General features: G+C 43.9%; 1 protein-coding gene across 3 annotated transcripts; it reads right to left on the reverse strand.

Annotated features, from left to right (window-relative positions):
- Positions 1-276: 276 nt before the first annotated feature.
- Positions 277-21,719, reverse strand: sec24b (SEC24 homolog B, COPII coat complex component). Of its 3 annotated transcripts, none has more exons than XM_019255268.2 (24): positions 21,417-21,719; positions 18,643-19,323; positions 18,234-18,383; positions 16,856-17,002; positions 13,150-13,233; positions 12,484-12,650; positions 11,303-11,487; positions 11,085-11,187; positions 9,061-9,187; positions 8,851-8,960; positions 8,509-8,621; positions 8,287-8,405; positions 7,944-7,999; positions 7,646-7,852; positions 6,789-6,912; positions 6,344-6,502; positions 6,067-6,240; positions 5,777-5,887; positions 5,516-5,691; positions 5,029-5,166; positions 4,794-4,898; positions 4,161-4,253; positions 3,498-3,601; positions 277-1,281 (listed from the first exon to the last, which is right to left on the reverse strand). In XM_019255268.2, exons 1-24 carry the CDS (start codon positions 21,511-21,513, stop codon positions 1,167-1,169), a joined length of 3,645 nt encoding a protein of 1,214 aa, XP_019110813.2. In that variant the 5' UTR covers positions 21,514-21,719; the 3' UTR covers positions 277-1,166. The 3 variants fall into 3 exon arrangements, with proteins under 3 accessions (XP_019110813.2, XP_019110812.2, XP_019110814.2); XM_019255267.2 differs by having other exon boundaries at positions 11,303-11,490; XM_019255269.2 differs by lacking the exon at positions 16,856-17,002 and having other exon boundaries at positions 11,303-11,490; positions 21,417-21,718.
- Between the last annotated feature and the right edge of the window lie 527 nt (positions 21,720-22,246).

Here is a 22,246-nt window from a genome sequence, read left to right on the forward strand (position 1 = left end):
TCTTAAAAAATTCCCATGACACTCCTAGTTGAGGCCGTACACTGCTAAAAAGGTGTAAACCGTGTGTAGGAGTCGTTAGATCCATTGACATGAGGCGAGGGTGGAGGCAGTGACGGATGATGTAAACGTGTCGAAACACGAGAGCCTGAAAAGTCACATCACGTCTGAGAAGAGTGAGCGGGTGACGTTACATCAACCGGATTCAGAGATAAAGGAACGACGACGTCGGACTGAGGATGGAAACATCACGGCAGCGTCACATGAAACAAAGCAGAGTTCTGTTTTTGGTTTTTATTTAATAAGCTGGTTCATAAATTATCGCACATAAAAGATATTTTTTTTTTCAATAGTTACAAAGTGGATAGCAACTTCAGTTAGCGCCTGGAAAAAAATAAAACAAATGAGAAGAAGATTGTTGACAGTGATGGCGTGGGTGTGTTCGAAGTTTGATCTCGGGAAGAGCCGACGTGGAGCGGGGGGGGTTCGACATCCAAACACTGTCCAGTTATATTCCTGTTACGCAGACGAGTCGCCGTCTGTCCTCAGACTAGCAGCAAACAAAACGATGACATGCGTTTCGGATTTCAAAGCACATGCCAAAAACAAAAAATAACAACAACACGAGGAATGTTTCTGTTCTCCAGTGTATTCAAAAAATAGTCTCAAAGTAAAACCGAGGGCGTGAGGAGGGGAATAAATTATAAAATGAACAAAACAAAACACTAGCTACATGTGAGGCTCACGAAAAAACAAACTAAGACGTGCTGAAGTGGCATCTTCTTGGCTCGACGTTCCCCTTCTTCTTTTCTCAGCAGCGATGGACCAGAAGCTAAACAGGGGATTCGACAGCGGTTACGAGGCAGCGCGGAGACGCTGGAGGAGCGTTTCAATAATTCATGTTCCTTCCTTCTTCGTTTTTATTCATTTCTGGACTTGATTTTCTAAGACTATCCCCTTCCTCCCGTTTCTGAAGGTCAAATCCAGACTGACCGATGAACTCCGAGGGTGGATATGTTTAATAAGGAGGAACGGGAGGCGACCCACCTCACTAAACTCGGTCTGAAGGAGCGATGGGCGTCCATCGTTGGCTAGTTCACTTTTTTCTCTCATCGCTCCCTGGTTTGAGGATTCGAGCCGCCGGATGTTTGTCTCTGTGTGATGGGAGCCTACTTGGACATTTGCTGCTGAACGTGCTGCAGGAACTCGTAGTAAGAAGAAGCCGAATCGGTCCGATCCTCCACCAGGTGCTGAAAGAAAGTGGCTTTAGCTGAAGTGTCGTCCCTGCAGGAGGAAAAAAAGAAAGACGAGAGGGTTAAAGTCCAAGAAGAGTTCAAGAATTCAATAAAACTGTTTAACTTCAGGGACTTTCTGATCGTAGTAAAGAGAGGAACAAATCTGAGCTGATATATGAAGCCAATATTTTGGACTTTGATTTGTCTGACTTAATTTTTTCCTTCCATGTCGGGTTGTATTTTGGTAAAAAACCAAACCAAGCCTTCGACTGATGGCCCGCTCGTCGACCACCTCAGAACCTTACTCGTGCTGACGAGCGACATGAAGCCCAAACTCTTTAACTAGATTTAAAAAAGGACAAACGATCATCAGAAACATCCGTCACTACTTCATATTTGCTGCTTGAGACAAACAAACTTTCTCAAAATGTTTAAAGCAGCTTTCTCCGTTTAATTATTAATTATCGAGGCACTCCTAAACATTTAGGCAAGTCTTTTATTCAGAGCGGAAACATTCAGATGATTCATGGATTAGTGGATCAAAAGAGAAGTCAAAGGTGCGGCCAGTCGTACGGGAGGAAGATATTTTAATGTTGGACTCATTCCCAGCACGAACACCACCTATTGTGTCGTTCTGTTTCCTGCTGACGGCCTGAGAATGAAACTCAACAATCAGGCATCTTTCTCCAGAAAGACTGACTCTGCGTTTGATAGGAAACTTATAATAATAACTATTTAATCATGTCAGATAAGCACAAATGCCAAATATCCGCTGGTTCCAGCTTCTTAAACGTGAGGATTTGATGCTTTTCTCTGTGATTTATGATAATTAACTCAACATATTTGGGTTTTTTTTAGACATTTGACACTTATTAAGAGTTTCTTTTCTGATTTCTGACATTTTATTGGCAAAATGATCGACTGAGTACAGGACGAGAACTTCTTGTATCAGCTTTACTGTAAGCGTCTCAAAAAATCTCCTCCTGAGTATTTCTGTCCGTGTGGTGCAAACATCCGCTCAGATACCGCTCAGTCCATTTGCACTGACATCAGCCGTCCTCCGACAGCACTGCGGTGTAAACATGTGGTTGAGTAACAATGGCGTGCCCCAGAGGAGGAAAGGGAGGAAACAGAAACAATGCGTTCCCTTCTGGAAGACTTTACCACCGCTGTCAATCAGTGACCTCACTGCTTACTATGTGTTTACACTGGAAATATTTCTCTGTCAACCTCAGGCCGACGTCTGCCTAGAGACGGATTCCACTTAAACATGAAACTGGCCACACCCTGTTTCTGTTTCTGTTTCTGGGATGTGTAGCCGAGAGATCGCTCGCTGAAAATCTGAGTTTGGTTCTTCGGAAACACGATGAATTGCAGCCACTTCCGACAGATGTGAAAGTACGGCTGCAGACTAACGAATATGTTCAGGAAAATTCATCTGTTCTGGGATTTTTTGGGTCTTTTTCTGTCTCTCTCTCTCCCCCGTGTGCTGTCATCACTCCCTCATAATAAGATAAATCTGTTGACTCATTTTTGATTCATAGTTTACGGTTAAGAAGAAATCTGACAGTTCCCCAGAGCTGAAGTCTTCAAAACTTCTTGTGTAACAAGAGAAAAGCATCAAATTGTCACATCCGAGGAGCTGGAACCAGAGAAGGTTTCATATTTTATCTTGATTAATCGAGCTTTCATAAAACTGTTTTTTATTTATCTACAGCCCGACCTCTGACCTCTGCAGGCTGTGCTTTTCTTTCACTGTATGTTTTTCTATATGCATTTTTTTTTATTTTTGGGCATTGTAGCCTGACAAAACATTTTGGTTTTACATTCCTGTCGGGGCGGAGTGGAGAACAAAGTGAGCGCCGCGTGGCTTCGGCTCTAAGAAGGAAACAAAAATAAACAACAAGCTGAAGGTATTTCACATTTCCTCGGCCACATCTCGCCTCTTTGCTCCTTCCACACTGGAGTATATTATAAGCAGCAGAAGGGATGAATTTGTTCCCTTTTCTAGTGACCTTCCATCTGAGAAACTGTCACCGATCCTCCACCCTCCTACTTTTAGGTGTAGCGTTGGTGTTAAGAGGAAGTGAAACAAAAATTTGATGTCACGGCGAAACCTTCGGACGTTAAAATAAAAGAACAAAACATGAAGAGACATCCTCTTTTTGTGAACTCCAACATCTGGATGCGAGACTTGCAGCATCACGCTGGATGCTGAGCGTTAGTCGTGGTCGGATGTTAATCCAGATGTGCGGCGGTGCTTACTTGACGACGTGTATCATGGAGCTGAACGCTCGGTTGTCCTGCAGCCAGTCGAGGAACGCTCGCACTCTCTCGGACAGAAGAGTCTCCAGGTCGGGAATGTGACTCTGGGATTCAGAAAGAGAAAGAGAAAGAGAGAGAAAGAGAGAGAGAGGAGAACCAAAACATCAACAACATTGTCCTCTTCCTCACGGCTGTGTGTTTCAGATGGGAAGCGGATCACGTGGATTCACACACAGAAAAGTGCCTGCGCTGTGGAATGTGGCGTTTGTGGAGGTGGCTCTCGGATGCATCGACCCCTTTTCTAGAAAAATACAATAAGCTGCATAAACAAAGCTGACAGCTGCTGTTTGTTCAGGGTGTTGTTGAAACGCCCACGCTGTGGTCATGACAGAGTTTGTTAAAAGGCTTCACCAGCAGATCTGTTCTGCTCTGTGAGCTGTTTCATCGAAAATTAAACCTCATTTTTCTATATATTGTATGTAGAAAGCTGCATTGCATCATTCGTGCAGCGAAGGGGCCGTTGGGTGTGACAAGATGCAAAACAATAACCGCCGTTTCCTTAATGCTGGTTATTCTGTGCCATTTCCTGATGTGTGTGTACGAGGGTGAACTCTCCTCCTGACGCGACTTTCATCTGTTCTTCATATCGTTCGTCTTACTGACCATGTTGGGGGGTATCGAAGCGTAGTTAGGGCAGCCCAGAACATCCCGGATGAACATCTCGCTGCAGGATTTGCCGATCCACAGATAAAACACCTGCAGAGACAGAGACAGAGCAGCTTCAGCACAGAGTTCCTAATCTTCCTGGTGACACAGATTAAAGACCTGAACGCTGTTGAAAAGGAATGAAAAGTGTTTCTCTTTAAGAATAGAAAAAACATCCGTTGGCATCGTTTTTTTAAGAGTTGGACGACGGAGTCGTTTTCAGTTTCAGCAGTATCACCGTCCAACAATCAGACTGTTTAGAACGGATATTTCCAGTGTCTTTAGATTTACTTGTAAGGAAAATAAGAACCACAACGAGATCGGTTTCCTGTCTGCGTTTTATTTTTGTCAGGGTGGAAAACCCCTGAAATTCATATTAATCGAAAGCTCTGCCGTCCTCATGTTTTATTACCAACAGACCAAAAATAAAACTGTCCTGCGCCTTAAATTATTAGAGAAGTTAGCAATTATCTGTAGAAGCAAACAGGGCGACGATGTATTTGTAGGAAAGACATAAATGTGGAGAATTAAAGAGAAATAGCTGAAGAACTTCCCGTCTAATGAATAACCATAAAAACCATAAAATCTTACGTAGCCGCAGTCCATGAGGAAAGCTCCATCTCTGCTCAGCCTCTCGGCAGACAGGTGGAGCAGATGAGGCTGGGGAACCACTGTGTCGTTCAGATGGAGCGCCCCCTGCAGGCGTCACACAAAGTTGGATTCATTCATTTTTAATTTCCATATAAAAGTAAAGTACAAAGTACATTTGTAGCTCTAAAGCTGACGTCTCCACACGAATTATAATCCAGCGTAGTCGTGTTCGTACCTGGTCAGACATGTTGTCCAGCCGGTACAAGTCAGGATGAACCATCCGCATCATCTGCTGCAGCGGCTGCGTCTTGAACTCGCACATGGCGAAGACCCGCTCGTCGAGCCGGGTGCTGGTGCCGGTCCGCAAGGCTTTCTGAAGAGACAAAGACAAAGAAAGACAGAGACATCTGCTTTAATGTGTGTCAAACTTTAGTTTTCATTTATTTGTTTGTTTGTAGCTTCACAGCTGCTAAAGACAAACTTCTCATTAGACTGCTTGATCGTGCAAACATTAATTAAAAACTTGATTTATTGAGCGTGGACTAAACTATAGGAGTGTTTGTCTGAGATGACGCGGAGGGTGTGACGGTGGAAACGCCCTGCATGTTTGAATGAACTCGTCCTGGGTGGATGAATACAGTCATGGAACATATAGAGAGTGTGTATGACTGTACAGCTTTTATTAGTGTGTGTGTGTGTGTGTGTGTGTGGTGCAGCCACACCTGTTTGAGCAGAGACAGGATGTAAACAGGGAAGAGGCTCATGGCGGCGGGCAAGACGAGGCCAGACTGCTGCAGGTTCGACACGTTGCTCTTGTAGGTGCTCGCCAAATCCACCACCGCGTTCACCAGCGCGTCACGAGCGTCCGACAGGCTGGACGTTATCGACCGGTCGATCGCTGGAACACAAGCGGAAATACAATGAAGCCGCAGTTTTCTACTGCACAGAGAAGGTTGTTTATAATGTTTATGCTGCAGACTCACCCATGTTGGCTAACAGACACGTGATGGCCTGAACATCAGCTCCGGCATACACGTCACTCAGCTGGTTGACCACCGGCAGACACATGGTATGGACCCGAATTCGTCGTTTTCCTGCAGAGAGTCATAAATATTATCAAACACCGTTATTTGTCCAATGAAATTTTTACTTTTGTAGCCTTGTGGCTTCAAAGAAACTCCTCAAGTTCAGCCAACAAAGTCAGAATTTCCTCTGCTCGCTGACCCACGCAGAGTCTCTTACTCTGATCTAAGTGTTGTGTGTGAGTGTGTACCTTTACTGGAGGTGTAGAGCAGAGCGGCCTGAAAGCAGGCCAGAGACGAGTCTGCCAGAGAGTCTTCAATAGACATCTGGACAGCGAAGGCGGAGTCTGGATTCACATTGGCCAGGGACAGCAGGTCGGTGGAGCGCACGAAGAAGTTGCCGTGGAACGTATGGATGGATAAACCTGAGAGCGAGGGCAGGGATGAGAAGTGTATAAAACACGAGCAAAGACGACGACTTCTGATGCAGGATTACACATTCGGTTGTAATGTCGGCGACCCGGTTACCTTTAGTGCATCGTATTCTCATGACGGCCTCGAAGCCGATCTTCCTGGTGAGGTAGCGCTCCAGATCTCTCTGGAACTTCTCTAACTGAGCCGGATTGTGGATGTAATGGAAGGAGGGGTAGTAAAAGATGCTGCCCGCTGAATATCTGGAGATACACGCTGAAGAAGAAGAAGAGGAGAGAAGTATTAATTTTCTGTCTTGCTGACTGAATTGAATCTGAATTTTCAAAGGTTTACAGCAGCAGTGGTAATCTTGGATTAACAGCCGTTTTAATGTACCCATAACTACTGACCGCGGGGATCAACAGTGCATAAGAGGATAATGCTGCAGGAGCTGTTTGATGCGCTTTGTGCCGTAATGCTGGGCCTCTACTAGAACTCATTGTTGCTGCTGCTGTGGAGCAAAGATCATGTCAGACAAAGGTGATCTGTCGGGTGTTCTTACATAGCGAGGCGAGGTCAGCGTACTGAGAGCTGAGCAGGAAAAGATCCACCCCGATTTGTTGACCCGAACAGTCCAGTGCGAGTTTCTTATAGAAGTCTGTGGCCGGGCCGAGGTGCTGGACTCCCTGAAAAACATGGAGACTTGTTAGAACAAGACAAACTCTGAGTTCTGCTCTGTAGAGGAAGAAACCATCATCGAGTTCAGGGAGTTTTACTTTCCTTACAGACTCCTGAGCTATTGCACGCTCGGGTCATTTTGTTTTGATGATTTAAGTGTCCACTAAATAATGCAGGATATGGAAAGGATGCAGACTGAGTACACCTAATTGGCCGATGAAGAGTTTCCTTCATTTCCACGTTTTTTTCAGCCTAAAATCCTCTTTAAATCACAGACGCCAAAGAACAGAAAACCACTTTCCCGGAGAAAGAAAGCACATCTGTTGCGAGTTCGTTTACTTCTGGAGTTTTGGACACCGTTGCTGGAACTTCTTGGCAGTTTATTCAGATTAAAAATAAAATACAGATGATCAATAAATCAGTCCTGGGATGACAAAAACAGACTTCAGCTGAGCACCGTCTACAGATGCTGAAACTGAGACGTGAGATTCAATTATGATGTTGTCGCTTGTAATAAAAATGAGTTGTGGCAGGAACAGTACTGAGAATGTCCAGGACAATATGCACATATATATTTCCACATGATGAGTGCTGTGGACGAGTCACTCTCTTGCTATATATCACGTATCATATCACATGCTTTGGTTTAGGCTTCATAAATCACACGAGCGTCACTGAGAAGTCACGTTATATTCGACCAACCACAGAAACACAAATGTTATCATCAAATATCATTCGTACCTTCGTGCTCGAGCGCTGGTTGGGGTCTTCCCTCGACTGCAGCGCACCGGCACCCAGCGTCGGCAGCTGGGTCTGAAACACGGTGACGCGGCCCCCGGTGGGCGACATGAGCTTGAAGGCGGCTTGAAGCGCCGGGCCGAGGGCGCTGTGGGTCTCTCTGCTCTGGCTGAACATGGCTGGCAGCGACGTCAGCAGGTCCTTCACCAGCTGGAGGAGGGAGGAATAAGGAGAGAAGGGGTTTAATGAGAGAATAAATAAGGAATGGAAACAAAGAGAGCTGTAGGAACTATCAGTGCACCTCTTTGCTTTCCTTTAGGTTCACCATCAGACTGTCGTGAGACGGTATGAAGACGTCTGGAAAAAGAAAAGAAGGAAACACAGCACAAAGATTTATGACGATCCATCAGAATCAGATCACACCTTTTCTACTTCTGCATATAAAGTATAATCTTTATGCATGCGAGGACCTTTCCAACCTCTTGACTTCTTTACTTTCCGACACAGCTTGTTTGGTCCTAATAAGATTTAAAACATCTTGGCACGTCTGCCAAAAACTTTATTTTTAGACCCTGCTGCCTCCTCTGGTTAAGCTCTTTTCCTGAGTACCCGATCGAACGTCTGATTTCAGCGAGCTGACGCACCGTCTATGTCTGACACCACCAGCATCTGCGGCTGGGACAGTCCCTCCTGCAGGTTGTAGAAGTGGATGGTGTTGTCGAAGGTGAGGAAGCCCACCCTGGTTCGTGTATCCCCTGGCAACCTGAAGCAAATAACAAACATAACCACCTGGTTAACAATCGGCCTTTACTGACTCATAAAGCAGCCGCGTTTATGTTTATTGCACCGATTATCAGAGCACTCACTTATCCAGGTTCTCCAGTAGTGATTCACAGAAGTACTTCAGGTAGCCCGCTTCCACCGCGTTGTGAGAAACATCGAGGACAAACAGGTAGGCGGCAGGCTGAGGAGGCCGCAACTGAACGCACGAGAACAAACAGGGAAGGTCTTAAAACAGCTGATATAATGTGAAAATGCATTAATACATGTGTAATGAAGTAAAGCATCGCCACACATTTATGTTTCTGCCGTTTGAAGTTTATTAAAATTGCCTCCAGATGTTGTTTCACCTGGATCAGACTGCCCTCTAGAGGACAAACAGTCACATGAAAGCAACTTGAGCTTTAAGGACAGACGAGGCAGCTCACCATGTAGTCTGAGGAGGCGATGAACTCCACGGTGGAGTTCTGGACCTCTGGTCTCTTATGGGGCTCGCCGTACGACCTGGTGACGGGGTTGTACATGAACTCATCTGGAACTGAACGAGAAAGATAAAAAAGAAGAGATGCATGAAACACAAAACGATGGAATGATGATAAACTTACAGGACTGGACACAGGATCAGTAATATCACATACCATCGTTGACCCGGTAACAGAGGTTACACTTCCACCTGCGCTGGTCCAGGAAGGTGACAAACGGATTGATGTAGGTGCGACAGGAGCGACAGCGCACTATCGTGTTCGACGTGATCACTGGTAGCTGCTGCAGAGGGGAAGAAAAGAATGAGAGTAAAATACTGAAGAACAGCACAGACGAGTCTTGTGAGCTGAATATTTTACATTTCACGCAAGTTTTTGTCTCAGTTGTGACCTTTTCAAAACATTCCTCTGCTCCTGCCTCAGCGGACGACTGAAGAGAAGCTTTGTTTCAGTTGATTGGAGAATGCAGCTGAACGAATCTTTGGAAATGTACAATCTGACTGACCCACGTGTCTGTCTCCGTCTCTCTTTTGTTTCTACGACTGTGAACTCAAGGACTTCTGCACCACCATCAGTTGTGGTATGTAACAATTATTCACTGTCGTATCATCTGTTCAAGACAATCGTTGTGATGCTGCACGTTTGATAAGTGTCTTTCCGCTCTGCTTTGTGGAAAATACTGGACGGATGCTGTAATCAGCAGAGATGAGATCGAGCTAGCTGGAAGTCAAACACCAGCAATCGACAAAGAGAATCCTGTTTTTAAAATTTAAAAAACGCCCTGTACAGATGGCAAAAAAAGACGAATTGTAGAAAATCTGGCGGATAAAAGGCTTCACTTCTAAAACGCTCCCAGCCCGGACGCCCTTGGTAGGTTCACCTTGTAAGAGTACACGCTCCATGCAAGACCTGAGTTCAATCCCAGTCTTTGCTGCATGTCATTCCTTCACCCTGAATTTCTCTCTCTCTCTCTGGCTGTCACTAATAAAGCATGAAAACACCCCAAACACCTGGTGCCAAGTACAAATATGTCAAAAAAGGTACTTGAGTATGCTACTCTATGCGTTCCCTCCACTACATGTTAAACTTTGAGGTGGTAAGGATCTAAAATTGGCCCCAAGTTGACAAAGTAGAACATTAAAATGCTCTTACGTGTGTTTATTAGTGCACTGTTAATGATAGAATACTCTATAATGCTTTGAAATGAACTGTTCTGCATACTTTTGATACTTTAGGCACATTTTGCTGAGCATATTTTTGTACTTTCACATATAATGGAGCATATTTAGACTGTGGTGTGTTTACTTAAAGTAAATGGTCTCTGTGGAGGCTCCAACATTAATATCTGATCCAAGAAAAACAAACTTGATAGTGAAGCCGTCTAGCACATATTATGAATCGATAGCAAAGCATATTCATAGCTGGTTTTATTGCCAGGATTTCGAGGTGGAACTGTGGAGGAGAACGAATGTGATTCGTAATTCAAACACAAACGATCAGAAGTGCAGAGGTGTGTGGTGTGAAGCTGGCGAGCGTTGCGGTGTGAGGCACATGGCGAGTGTGACGCCTTACAGTCATCTACTATGAGAGTCTGAGTGTGTCTGTGTCGCCATTGGAGACCGTGGATGCATTCGGCAGCTTTTCACGGTTGTGAATTCTGAGACCGTGGATGCATTCGGCAGCTTTTCACGGTTGTGAATTCTTTATTCAGCGAGTTGCTCACAAGACAAACAACATCTACGTTACAGTTTCCAGCCACTTCCAATCTTTAACAACAACCCGGCTGGTGTCGTTTTCCTCTTTGTTTCTCATGTGGCATCTCTGTTCTGTTAGTTCATATCACTGACACCTCTATAAATACACTCATCGTCTTCTTGAAGCTCATCATTCTTCTCCTCCTGTCTGCCCTGCTGTCGCTGCAGCTGATCGTCACAAAGAAACGTCTACAACAGCTCAGTCATGAGCGGAGTTCACTCTTCCCCCGTCTTCTTTTGTGCAATCACACAATCCTCTATTGTTAGCCCGTACCAAATACTCAATCATCAACATGAATCTAATCAAAGCTCTTCTCTCTTTCAGGTTATTTAGCCATAACATAATCACGTACTTCCGTACGAAAAACGAGACGTTGTTTCTGGATATTCCATCGTATGTGTGAAATTTTAGGCGTCTGATCGTACCTGTAAGTCTCTGAAGGGATGGAGGAGGAGGCCCAGAGGGAGCCTGGCCTTGTTGAGTAACGCCTGGGTCTGAGGGATGCTGGTCAGGGTGCACCTGAATGTCCTGGGAAACACGAGGAGAGACAAAAAGAACACATCCACAGGTAAGACAATGACAGAGCGACAGAAAGAGATATACCTTCCTATCCGATAGTTAAACCCTGCTTAACTTTACTTACTGTGGGCTACAGTTGACCTTCTTGAGGTCGGGGGTGAGGTTGGGTTCTGGACCTTCAAGGGGCCTGGGTGGTAGCAGATTCCTCTCCTGCAGCAGGTTGACGGGCCTCAGGGCCTCCACCTCCAGCTCTGGCACCCCGCTCAGCCCCCCCAGGGCTGCAGACAGCTGGGACATGGTTGGGAAAGGCTGCTGAGGAGGGGGGGAGGGAGAGACAAATCAGGACTCATCTATCAATACAGCAAATGAAACGATCAGTGGGGAACCCTGTCGAGAATTATACGGCATAATTCTCTCGAGTCTTTGTTCCAGATTTGTTTCTCAAATCAGATCTTGAGACAGATTGTTATCCGCAAGTGATCACGTCAGATTTGTGTGTCCAAACATAGCACTGCTTGCTGTGGTAACGAGGTAGGTACGAGTAACTACATGCGCTGGTGACACGGCTTTCCAACATGGAAGCAGCTTTAGGTAATTTATGTGTATTAATTATGTTCTAGTTATTCATGTGTGTGTCGTTAAACTCTCAGTTGAGTTGGACGATCAAGTTTGACACTTCCATCAGTGTTTTTAATCTCTAATATCAGCATCGCTCTACTTCATACAGCTCTGATACGTTTGGATTTGAGGATCACGCGGTTCAACTGAATCTGCTGCTGTACTCTTGAATTTATTTCTGCGCTTTACTCTGTAGTCACAGCGTCCCTGTGTACACAGCAATTTACTCCTGTCAGCATTTCAGCAGATTAGTAGTATATCCTATTTTTATAGTACGTTCATATTCTCATATACGTTCAGTTCTTGTATATACTTGTCACAACCCTGTCACCTGTACAAACACCTTAGTGCTCTTAGTGCTGAGCTGACACTGCGTTAACCTGCATACCACAAATAAACACACTTTGACACTTTGAAATATGATACGAGCTGCCAGATTTTCAGACGGACTCCGGCGCATCTTTAGAAATCTGACTGGAATCACATTTCAGTGATCTGGATATATATGAAACAAACCAGATTTAGTCAGATTTAGAAACAAAACAGTCAAACTTAAGTCCTGCTTGGTTCTGTTTGTTACACAAGAGCAGCAGCTCGAATCTCTCCGACGGTAAAAATGTTACGAAATAATCGATCGATATTAACAACCACCTCTGAGCCTGCGTTCGCTTCGAGCTGCGGCCTCACCTGGGAGTACTGCTGGTAACCTGACTGGCTGTACGGGTCGTGAGAGGGTGAAGAGTCAGTGCGCGAGGCGGCCGGCCCCTGTCGATAGGCTGGCTGCATGCTGGGGTAACCATAGTTACCGTAGGGCGCAGCCTGGTTGGTCATGTCACTGGAGGGCGGCATTGAATCTGCGAAGGAGAGAGTTCAAAAGAAGTCAAGTCGGTGTTTTAACATGATTAGGACAGGGCACAGATCAGCGTAGCTGTGCAGTGCATTTAGGAAATATGTTTATGTTTGTGTGTGTGTGTGTGTGTGTGTGCGTGTCCCATTTTCATCACAGGCTTTTACATAATTTGAGAAGTGCATCTCATCATCTGTTCACTGCAGAGAATGAGCTCCCCTCTCAGTAAATCTCTTCTGTTTGGTGAGCATGCAGACAAACACTCAGTGATTTGGTTTGTTTTGTTCCGTGTTGTTCATCCTTTATGTTTCGCTTTGTGTCTCCCAGAGAGACGCTTGACGACGGGTGGGACTATTTTGGGTTGTACGTGTGATCATGGCCACAAACTGGCTGCATTTAATGTCTCAACTTTATTAAATCACAAAGAAGCATCTTTATAATGTGACATATCTGTGTGGATGCTTATTATTCAGATCACCAATGTGTGTTTGTGATTAAAAACATACCTGGATAGTTTCCCCCTTCTAGGGAATCGTAGCTGTTGGGCACCGGAGAGGCACTGCCAGTCGAGGAAGAGGAAGTGTCACCACCTTTAAGAGGACAAAGAAAAAACAAGAATTTTATTATTATTATTATTATATATATTTAAAGAAGGATCTAGTGAGATGGCAAAATAAAAAGAGCTGTAGAAGCAAAGGTTGGAGATGAAAAAAGGAAAGGAAGTCAATAAAAATGAAGGAAGCTAAAGAGGGAAAGAACATTAAAGCCGCTCTTTGTTGCTGTGTTTGGACTCCTTCAGGCTTCAGAGGAAGAAAACAGAGAGAACAGGATGAATGGATGCACTTCAGTCTTGAAGAAGCGAGCGTGACATGACATGACATGGAGGACAGAAACATGAGGAGAGATTACGTAATGGGTCATTATCATCGTCTTCCTCTACAACTCTCAGTTCTCAAGTCCTTCAGTTAATCTGTCTTCATTCACACTCACAGACATTTCCACTGCCTCTAACCCTTTGATACCCTCTAACGAACACGTTAACGACCGGTGCAACAAAACCGGCTTCATCGTTTTTACCTTTAGTTGGTGATTTAACAACCTACAGAGAGAAAAGGGGGCAAGAAAATGTTCAGTTGTGTTTACGAGTGTATAAATCTGAGCGCTGACTGTGCATATTAATTAGCTGTTAGACTGATGTCTAACCCGGCTTTACATATCACTACAATGTCACGGCAGCGGCGTGTCCGAGCTTCGTGATAAACGAGGTGGAGGATGAAGTGTTACTTTAATGTTAGAGCTCATGTTACGGAGCAGCACTTTCTCCTAGAATTGATGTTTGTATACAACTAATCTGCAACAGCAGCGATGTGAGGGATTACGTTTGCATTATGAAAACAGTTTATACAAATGTGGTTTCGAGAATATGGGGTCGTACCAGGGGAGGCAAAGAGGTACAGTTTGTCTAAGACAAATACCGTTAACCACAACATCCTGGTTTGAAACTCGCTCTCTGTGCTGCTCGCTTCCTGTCTCATTGTCCACAGTACTGTACTGTACTGTACGAAGAAGCCTTAAGCATCATGAGTTACTGCAGCTACTCTTTTCCCTCTAATGTCCAATAATAAATGGGTTTCACAGACGGATTAGAAGAGTAGAATATTTGAATGAAGCCACTAATCCATGTGGGCCAAAAGGAGGGATCAGCCACAGCAAACCAAGAGACGACAGGCCTCTGATTGGACGGGACAGAACAGGATCCAATTATCTCGGATTTAATCGGACCAGAAGACGACTGGATTATCTGCTCTGGAGGAGGAGGACGCAGGACAACTTAGTCTTCCAAGATTCTTCCGATACCTCGTCCTTCTCTTCTTCTTTTTTGTTTCAGCTCATAGATGAATAGAAACAATGCTACTCAGAGATTATAAACTAAACTGTTCATTTTAGTGTTCCCTTGCAGCCGATTATTCACCTCATTTTCCTTTTTCTTTAAACCCTTTTAAGAATTTTAGTCACATGCCCTCTTCACTTGCCCCCAGAGCTGCTGCCATCCCTGATTACCGATAATTAGAGGTCCAATCACGCTGCGGTTGACGGCGCCCCTCTTCCTAATCTAGAAAAGCGGCTTTGGGCCAATAGATTCTCCTCGGGGACAAACACATCTACAGCAGCATGTGTTAAAAGATGCAACATGTGCTTGAGGCTTGGCACAGCACTGCCATGACAACAAGGCCGTTGATTTGAGCCGGCGCTCGTCGTCGTCGTTCTTGACACAAGTGGCAGGGTGACTCAGCATGTTGGGAAAGGAGGACGCAAGAAAACAAAACGCTGTATGTGCCCTGAATGAGACTGCGCTACTTGAAACTGAAATAACTGCTTTTACTGGCAACAATAAAACATCTGAAGCTTTTCTCAGATTTTCTGCGTTTCATGTCAGAATAAACTGAATCTTGTTGGATTTCGGACAAAAAAGCAACTTGAAAATCGAGATTTGGGCATTTTATAGTTCATTATAAAATAAAAAATAATCATTCTTTGCAGCCCTAAGTGAGCCAACTTACATTCTACATTAGTGAATAAAACCTAGGAAGACAAATATTACATTTTATATTCTAAATCCCCAAACAAGGACCGAACAGACTGAACTACAAAATATTAAGATCCTGCTTCAGTGTCAGTGATTTCAACCTAAATGTAACAATGAATCACAATCTAGATTACTGAAGGTTTTGTTTTCCTACATTTAACGAGTTTAAAGAGTCAAAAGTTTCCTTCCACCCAGAAACAATCATATTATTTTGTTGCAGCAGAAGAATTAAAGAGATCACGAGGGGGTGAAGCTAAAACGAGCTCGGTGTGCGAGGTGTAAATGAGCGCTAACTGTGAAGAGAAAATCTTCACCCATGCTCTCTCTCTGGGGAGCAAGGCAAGTCAGCAAACGCGCTCAGAGAGCGCAGACCTGTCGGCTGGGGACGGCTATATTTAAAAAACGTGTTAACCTCTGGCTGATGACACAGCTCCACAGAGACATTAATCTGCAGAACACCTGAGCGGTACATAACACACACATGCATGAGATTGTTGAAGCTCAGCACAGTACTGAGTGATAAGAAGTTCTCCACACAGAATATACTGCAAAATATCAGTGTCATGGCTTTTTAATGGAATGCAACTGACGAGTATCAAGGTTCAAAGCAAACCTGTTGTTTTCAGACGATTTATTACTATTAGTTGTTGCATTGACTCAAATTGCTGTGAGCTGGACTGACCTAGAAACATGAAACATGACTCAGTAAGTATAAATAATTAGCCAAATGCTTGCTGTGTAAGATTTAGTGGCATTTAGTGGAGAAACTTGCAGATTGCAACCAACTGGGCACCCCTCACCTCACCCCATACCCCTTTAAAGCGAGTGGGAAAACCTTAAAGAAGGGAATGAAACTCATGAAGGACCTGCTCCCTCTCTGGATACTAAAGGTTCATTCTAAAGGGGACAATAATAATAATAATTCTTATTTCCAGGTTCCATATTGAACCAATAAATTGTCCTAAAATCAGTCGTTACACAACAAATCTTCGAGCCTTGATTGGGAAAGTCTACTGAAGCGTTGCAAGCTCAGAATTAGATAGCAAGATCCATGCTGCCCGACTTTTAGAGCTGTAAACCAAGCAGAAGGAAGAGAACAGAACTTATTGATTTCTTTCCCCCATTAGCAGCCACAGCAGGACGCCTGCTGGTAAACGGAGGTGCACAAAAGCTGCTGAGTGAGAGAGGCAGACGGACAGAGCTAGACGGCATGCGAGGACGACTCCTTCCACTGCATGACGATGAAGACGAGCAGGATCTGGCACAAGCTTGCTGAAGATGAAACCGGAACACTAACCCACTTACCTCTCACCTTTAAAGACATAATCAGTTTTCAGTGATGGAGCAGCACATATAAGAGATGACTGATGATGACTCTGAGGGGGGAAAGATGGAGGGCGTCGGGGAGGAGAGGGAAGATTCTGAGCAGCTCGTTAGAAAGCGAGAGGGACGAATGATGAGAGGCAAACTGATTAAGCGTGCTGGTAGTAAGAGGACGCTGCGTGGGGAGGGGGTGGAAACACACCAACGATAAACATGATGGATGGAGTTTTCTTGAAGGAGTTTATGTGGATGGAGAGGAAAAAAAATGGGTGGGTTATGGGGAGGAAAAAGCTAAAGCAGACCTGCTTCCTCATCCTCCTCCTCCTCCTCCTCCTCCTCCTCATCCTCATCATCATCAGAGCTGGATGACGAGGGGGCTGCGGCTGGGCCTGAGGTGGTGGCAGAGGCAGAGCTAGCTCCACTATTAGCAACATATCCATACTGCATGCCTGTTGGAGAGGGGTGGGGGTGGGAAAGGTACATGAGAAAACCGTCAGGAGCGGGTAATCGACAGCAGACAGGGCGGCGGCGGTCAGGCAGTAAATATCACTCCACGTGTGTTGAAGCTGGTGCTACCTTTGAGAATACTGATGACCTCTTTGTGTATAAGAGCGATAGTCTAGTCAAATTTAAACCGGCCTGGATACTTTGCATTTTCTGGCAATGACAAGGCACAACTTGTTTCGCAACAGGCGTGGAGCTAACCACGTATCCACACTCGAGTACGAAACCTGGAGCTTTATGGAGGCTGAATGAGAAGCTGGTACAAAAAAACAAACGCCTTAAAACTTCACAGTTAGGTGTTAACTGGCTGGAGCGCTTGCAGATATGTTGACGTCGACCCGTCGAACGCCCGACAGGCCCTTTGGAAACTGCCTTAAGCTTTTAACCAGCTAAAATCATTAGGCCAATTGATTTAACACTAATTAACATACTTGTAATTTCAAACCATGCCTCTGCACGCATGCTAATGAGGAGTGTGTCCTGTTATTCTCTTGTGCAACATTTTCTCTTGCCTTAAGCTCACATCACCGTGACAATAGCTCACATTTTAGTGGTCAGAGAGAGAGAAAAGAGAAGTATTGTTGTTGTTTCTGCTCCTTTCTTTATTACGCAAAGCTTAAAACTGACATTCTGATTAAACGCAGGTGGAGTCGCTGCAGGAATCCTCTGGTTTTAACCTGCTGAGCTGACAGTGGAAACATTTCGCAGGTCACAACTGAAACAAACCAGCAGCTGGCTGATAAGTGGTGAGTTCCAGCCTGAAACCCTCGAAATTTGTATAGAGATACACACACCTGCACATTTCAAAGTGTGTGTGCGTGCAGCAGGTTACGTGTGCAGCTGTGAACATGTAAACCATTCACACACACACACTTGCAAAGTAAATTTAGAACAAGAAACAGGCACCAGAGCAGCAAATGTCATTTTTCCTGTCATGTTTAAACACCAAGAGACAAAGATCAAGTAATGCATGAGTGCGGTGTGTCCTCTACGAGCAGTGAAACAATATTCATGTAGCAGAAGTGTTTTTGGTCCCAACATTTGAACGAAAATTTACAAAAGAGAACTCTAAAACTAAACTGCACAAGCTCACGTACAAACATGAGGCCCACAGGTTCATCAGCACTGAGGAGCAGTAACCAGGTCATGAATAAAATATATAAATCTCACGGTTACCTTGTTGGCGACCCGGCGAGGAATGGACTGAAGTGGAGGGGGTTCCTGAGGACAGGCGGTCTGCGTCACCACCGCTGCTGCTGTGAGTGACCCCGCCGTAGGAGTCGTAGCTCAGAGAAGCCTTGTGGCTCTGGTCGTAGTGTTGGTGAGCTGTAAAGAAAAACACAAAAAATAAAAAGCTGTAGGAAAGTTCCAGTAGGAGGATGAAGATCCAAAGATTTAACCACAAGAACTATGATCGTTAAAGGTAGTGACAGACTTCAGGCTGCTGGCTTTGCAGTCAGTATTCGACTGATACTAACACTGCTTTTCAAAGCCATAATTGACCGACACAGTTAGTGCCTAGAAATGTCACACTTTGTAGCCAGCAGCTGATCAACCTCAGCACAAATCCACCGTTCACACACACCTGAGCTTCCTTGACCATTAACCGTTGGCACCAGCTGACTGGGAGGAGCCACGCCGTACCCAGGCTGCACTGCTGTAGTGGAGGCTGGCTGAAAGGTGTTGTACTGATGTAGAGGTGCACCCATCTGGGTGGGCATGACTCCAGGTGCGGAGGTGTTCTGGGTGGAACTCAGGGTGCCGTACTGGCTACTTCCTGGCGCAGACGGGTACGAAACAATTGGGTAGAGGGGAGCTCCGGGGCCAGCAGCTGGTGCAGGCACCAAACTGGGCTGCTGCTGCTGCTGCTGCTGCTGCGCTGGTGGAGCGTGGTACGACTGCTGTCCATAGTAGGATCCTGGAGTGGCATACAGTGGATGCTGCTGATGGTTGTACTGGGCATTCGATGGTGGCGGTGGTGGTGGTCCTGAAGAAGGGATGGCGGCGTATGGCTGAGAAGGAGGGACAGACCTCGAGGGAGCACTGTATGGGGAGGGTGCTACATGATGCTGAGGGACGTGCTGCTGCTGCTGCTGATGGTTGCTCTGGTAGTAGTTAGCACTGTGGGAACTGTTCGTAATTGGTGCTTTGTTGGGAGCAGGTGTGGAGGAGTGGGCAGGGATGGTAGGGTAGCTCTGTTGTTGAGGCGGGGCTCCATAACAGCCTGTAGGAGGGGGATACATGGATTGGTATGTCTGTGCTGGACCTGAAATGACAAGAGGAGACATTAAAGTTCGCATTTAAATCTCTCTCTATGTATGTATGTATGTATGACCCTTTAGTACGGAAGCCCTAAAGGGTCATACAAACATACGTTTTATTCCACCTGTTTTTACCGTGATAACGAGATAATTAATTCAAGATCATCAAGACAGAATGTTTGGCAAATGCATGTAGTCCATGATACGGAGCGAGCAAACTTATTACCACTGTAAAATCTGTTTGATCCATAATTTCTGACAAAGGTTTGAACACTTGATCTCAGGACTGGAGTGAGGATTAACCAAAGTGTATCAACCTTTGTCAGAAACTATGGATCAAACTGATTTTACAGTAGAGTAAATATTGCACATAATGCCCCTTTTAATTCAAAATAATGAACTTTGAGGCTGAATTTCTCAAAAAATGATACAGTAAATATGCTTTATACTGAGTGAGTGAACAGTCAGGATGGTCCTGAGATCAAGTGTATCAACATTTGTCAGAAATTATGGATCAAAGAGATTTTACAGTGGCGTAATAGATAAAATACATGCATTTGCCATACATTCTGTAATACGGGCGCACTTGATTTAATACACTAGACGAATTAATTATCTCGTTATCACGGGAAACCAGGTGGAATAAAATGTATGTTTGTATGGCCTTTTAGGGCTTCCGTACTTGTAGCTAAAGGCCATTTCTATTTAACTTTCACTGCTTAAAACACGTAAAAACAAAGCGATAATTAATTTCATGAAATATATATACTGAATGATGATGGTTTAATCATTTTATATTGGTCTTTACATATTTTTTTGGGAATTGTCCTAACTTTTCTCCTGCCAAATGAAACATACATACATGTGTATGTTTGTGTGGCCTTTTAGGGCTTCCGTACTTGTAGCTAAAGGCCATTTCTATTTAACTTTCACTGCTTAAAACACGTAAAAACAAAGAGATCATTAATTTCATGAAATATATATACTGAATGATGATGGTTTAATCATTTTATATTGGTGTTTACCTATTTTTTGGGAATTGTCCTAACTTTTCTCCTGCCAAATGAAACATACATACATGTGTATGTTTGTGTGGCCTTTTAGGGCTTCCGTACTTGTAGCTAAAGGCCATTTCTATTTAACTTTCACTGCTTAAAACACGTAAAAACAAAGAGATAATTAATTTCATGAAATATATATACTGAATAATGATGGTTTAATCATTTTATATTGGTGTTTACCTATTTTTTGGAATTGTCCTAACTTTTCTCCTGCCAAATGAAACATACATTCATGTGTATGCTTGTATGGCCTTTTAGGGCTTCCGTACTTGTAGCTAAAGGCCATTTTTATTTAACTTTTACTGCTTAAAACACGTAAAAACAAAGAGATAATTAATTTCGTGAAATATATATACTGAATAATGATGGTTTAATCATTTATATTGGTGTCATATATTGGTGTAGCCACTGACAGTGTTATTTGTATGTTATTTGTGTGTTATGTACTATTGTGTACACACACAATAGCACATAACACACACATAACAGTATTTTGCATTACGTGTACTGTTTGTTATTGTGCTGTCATGTGTTTTAATCGTGTCTGCAGATGAAAAGTATCTGTAAGCTGCAGCACATCAAATGTTTTAATGTTTTAATACTGTGCATGGTCACATTAAATTAATCAATCAACTGAGTTAGCTTCACATGCAGCACTGAGGGTTAACACCCGGCTCTAGCTCTCACTTTAACATGCATCCCTGACTAAAATAATAATAATAAAGTTAATTAATTAAATGTAGATGCTGATCAAAGCTTCATGATGAAACCACAGTGCGCAATCCTTCATTATCTCATTAGCTTAGCTTAGCACCAACTGCCGTTAGCTTCACCCACAAAAACTGATTTTCTGCCAAATTCACGCGTCGCTTCGTTTATATTTAATATTAATATTATAATTAACACCAAATGACAGGTTTTCACGTTTAAAAAATAAATAATAAATAAATAAATTAGCGGCTTTCAATTCAAAGCTGTCTGACATAAGCGGGTTAGCACGCTAATGCTAACGAGCCGGGGCTAGTCGCCGGCCTCACCGTTCCTGCAGGCCGGCGCGGCAGCTCCGCCGTTCGGCGTCGAGTTCTGGCTGTAGCCGGCGGAGCTGTTCAGGTTCGTGAAACCCGGCGAAGACATCGCTCCTCCCGGTTTAACTTAAACACACATGAGCTGATACAGTTTCCACCTCCAAGCCTGGTTTCAACCACCCTCCCCCCCCAGAAAATGCGGCAGAGAGGCGGCTGCTGGTGGTCGGTGGAGACCCGGGCAGCCTGGCCAGGTCCGCTCGGCTGAAGGCTGAGAGAGGAAGCGCTCAGCCGGGGATGTTGAGGAGCTTAACTGGCTCCTGGCTGTGGTACCATCACTCCCTCTTGTGGATTTTCTATGCAGGTATAATGTTTATATTTTATTTACCCACTGAAAATACTTTATTCTGTGATTATTTGTTCATACAGATAGAAATGATTAATCCAATTTATTACATTCACTATACACGCCTATCTCTACTTAATTATGGCTTTATACTACCTTGAAGTAACTGGCTATGACCAAAGATTTAAAGAAATCAATAATCATAAATTATTTACATTAAAAATGTAAGAAAATTCAATTTTTACACTCTACAAGTGACAATACTGCCTTGAAGTAACTGACCAAACACTGCATGATTTAAAGAAATAATGTGTTTTTGCTATATTTGTATCATTTTTTAATAAATTTACATTAAAAATGTAAGAAAATTCAATTTTTACACTTTACAAGTGACAATACTACCCTAAATAACTGGCTATGACCAAAGACTGCATGATTTAAAGAAATAATGTGTTTTTGCTATATTTGTATCCATTTTTTATAAATTATTTACATTAAA

This window comes from Larimichthys crocea, chromosome I (genome assembly GCF_000972845.2).
Source record: "Larimichthys crocea isolate SSNF chromosome I, L_crocea_2.0, whole genome shotgun sequence".
Taxonomy (NCBI): domain Eukaryota; kingdom Metazoa; phylum Chordata; class Actinopteri; family Sciaenidae; genus Larimichthys; species Larimichthys crocea.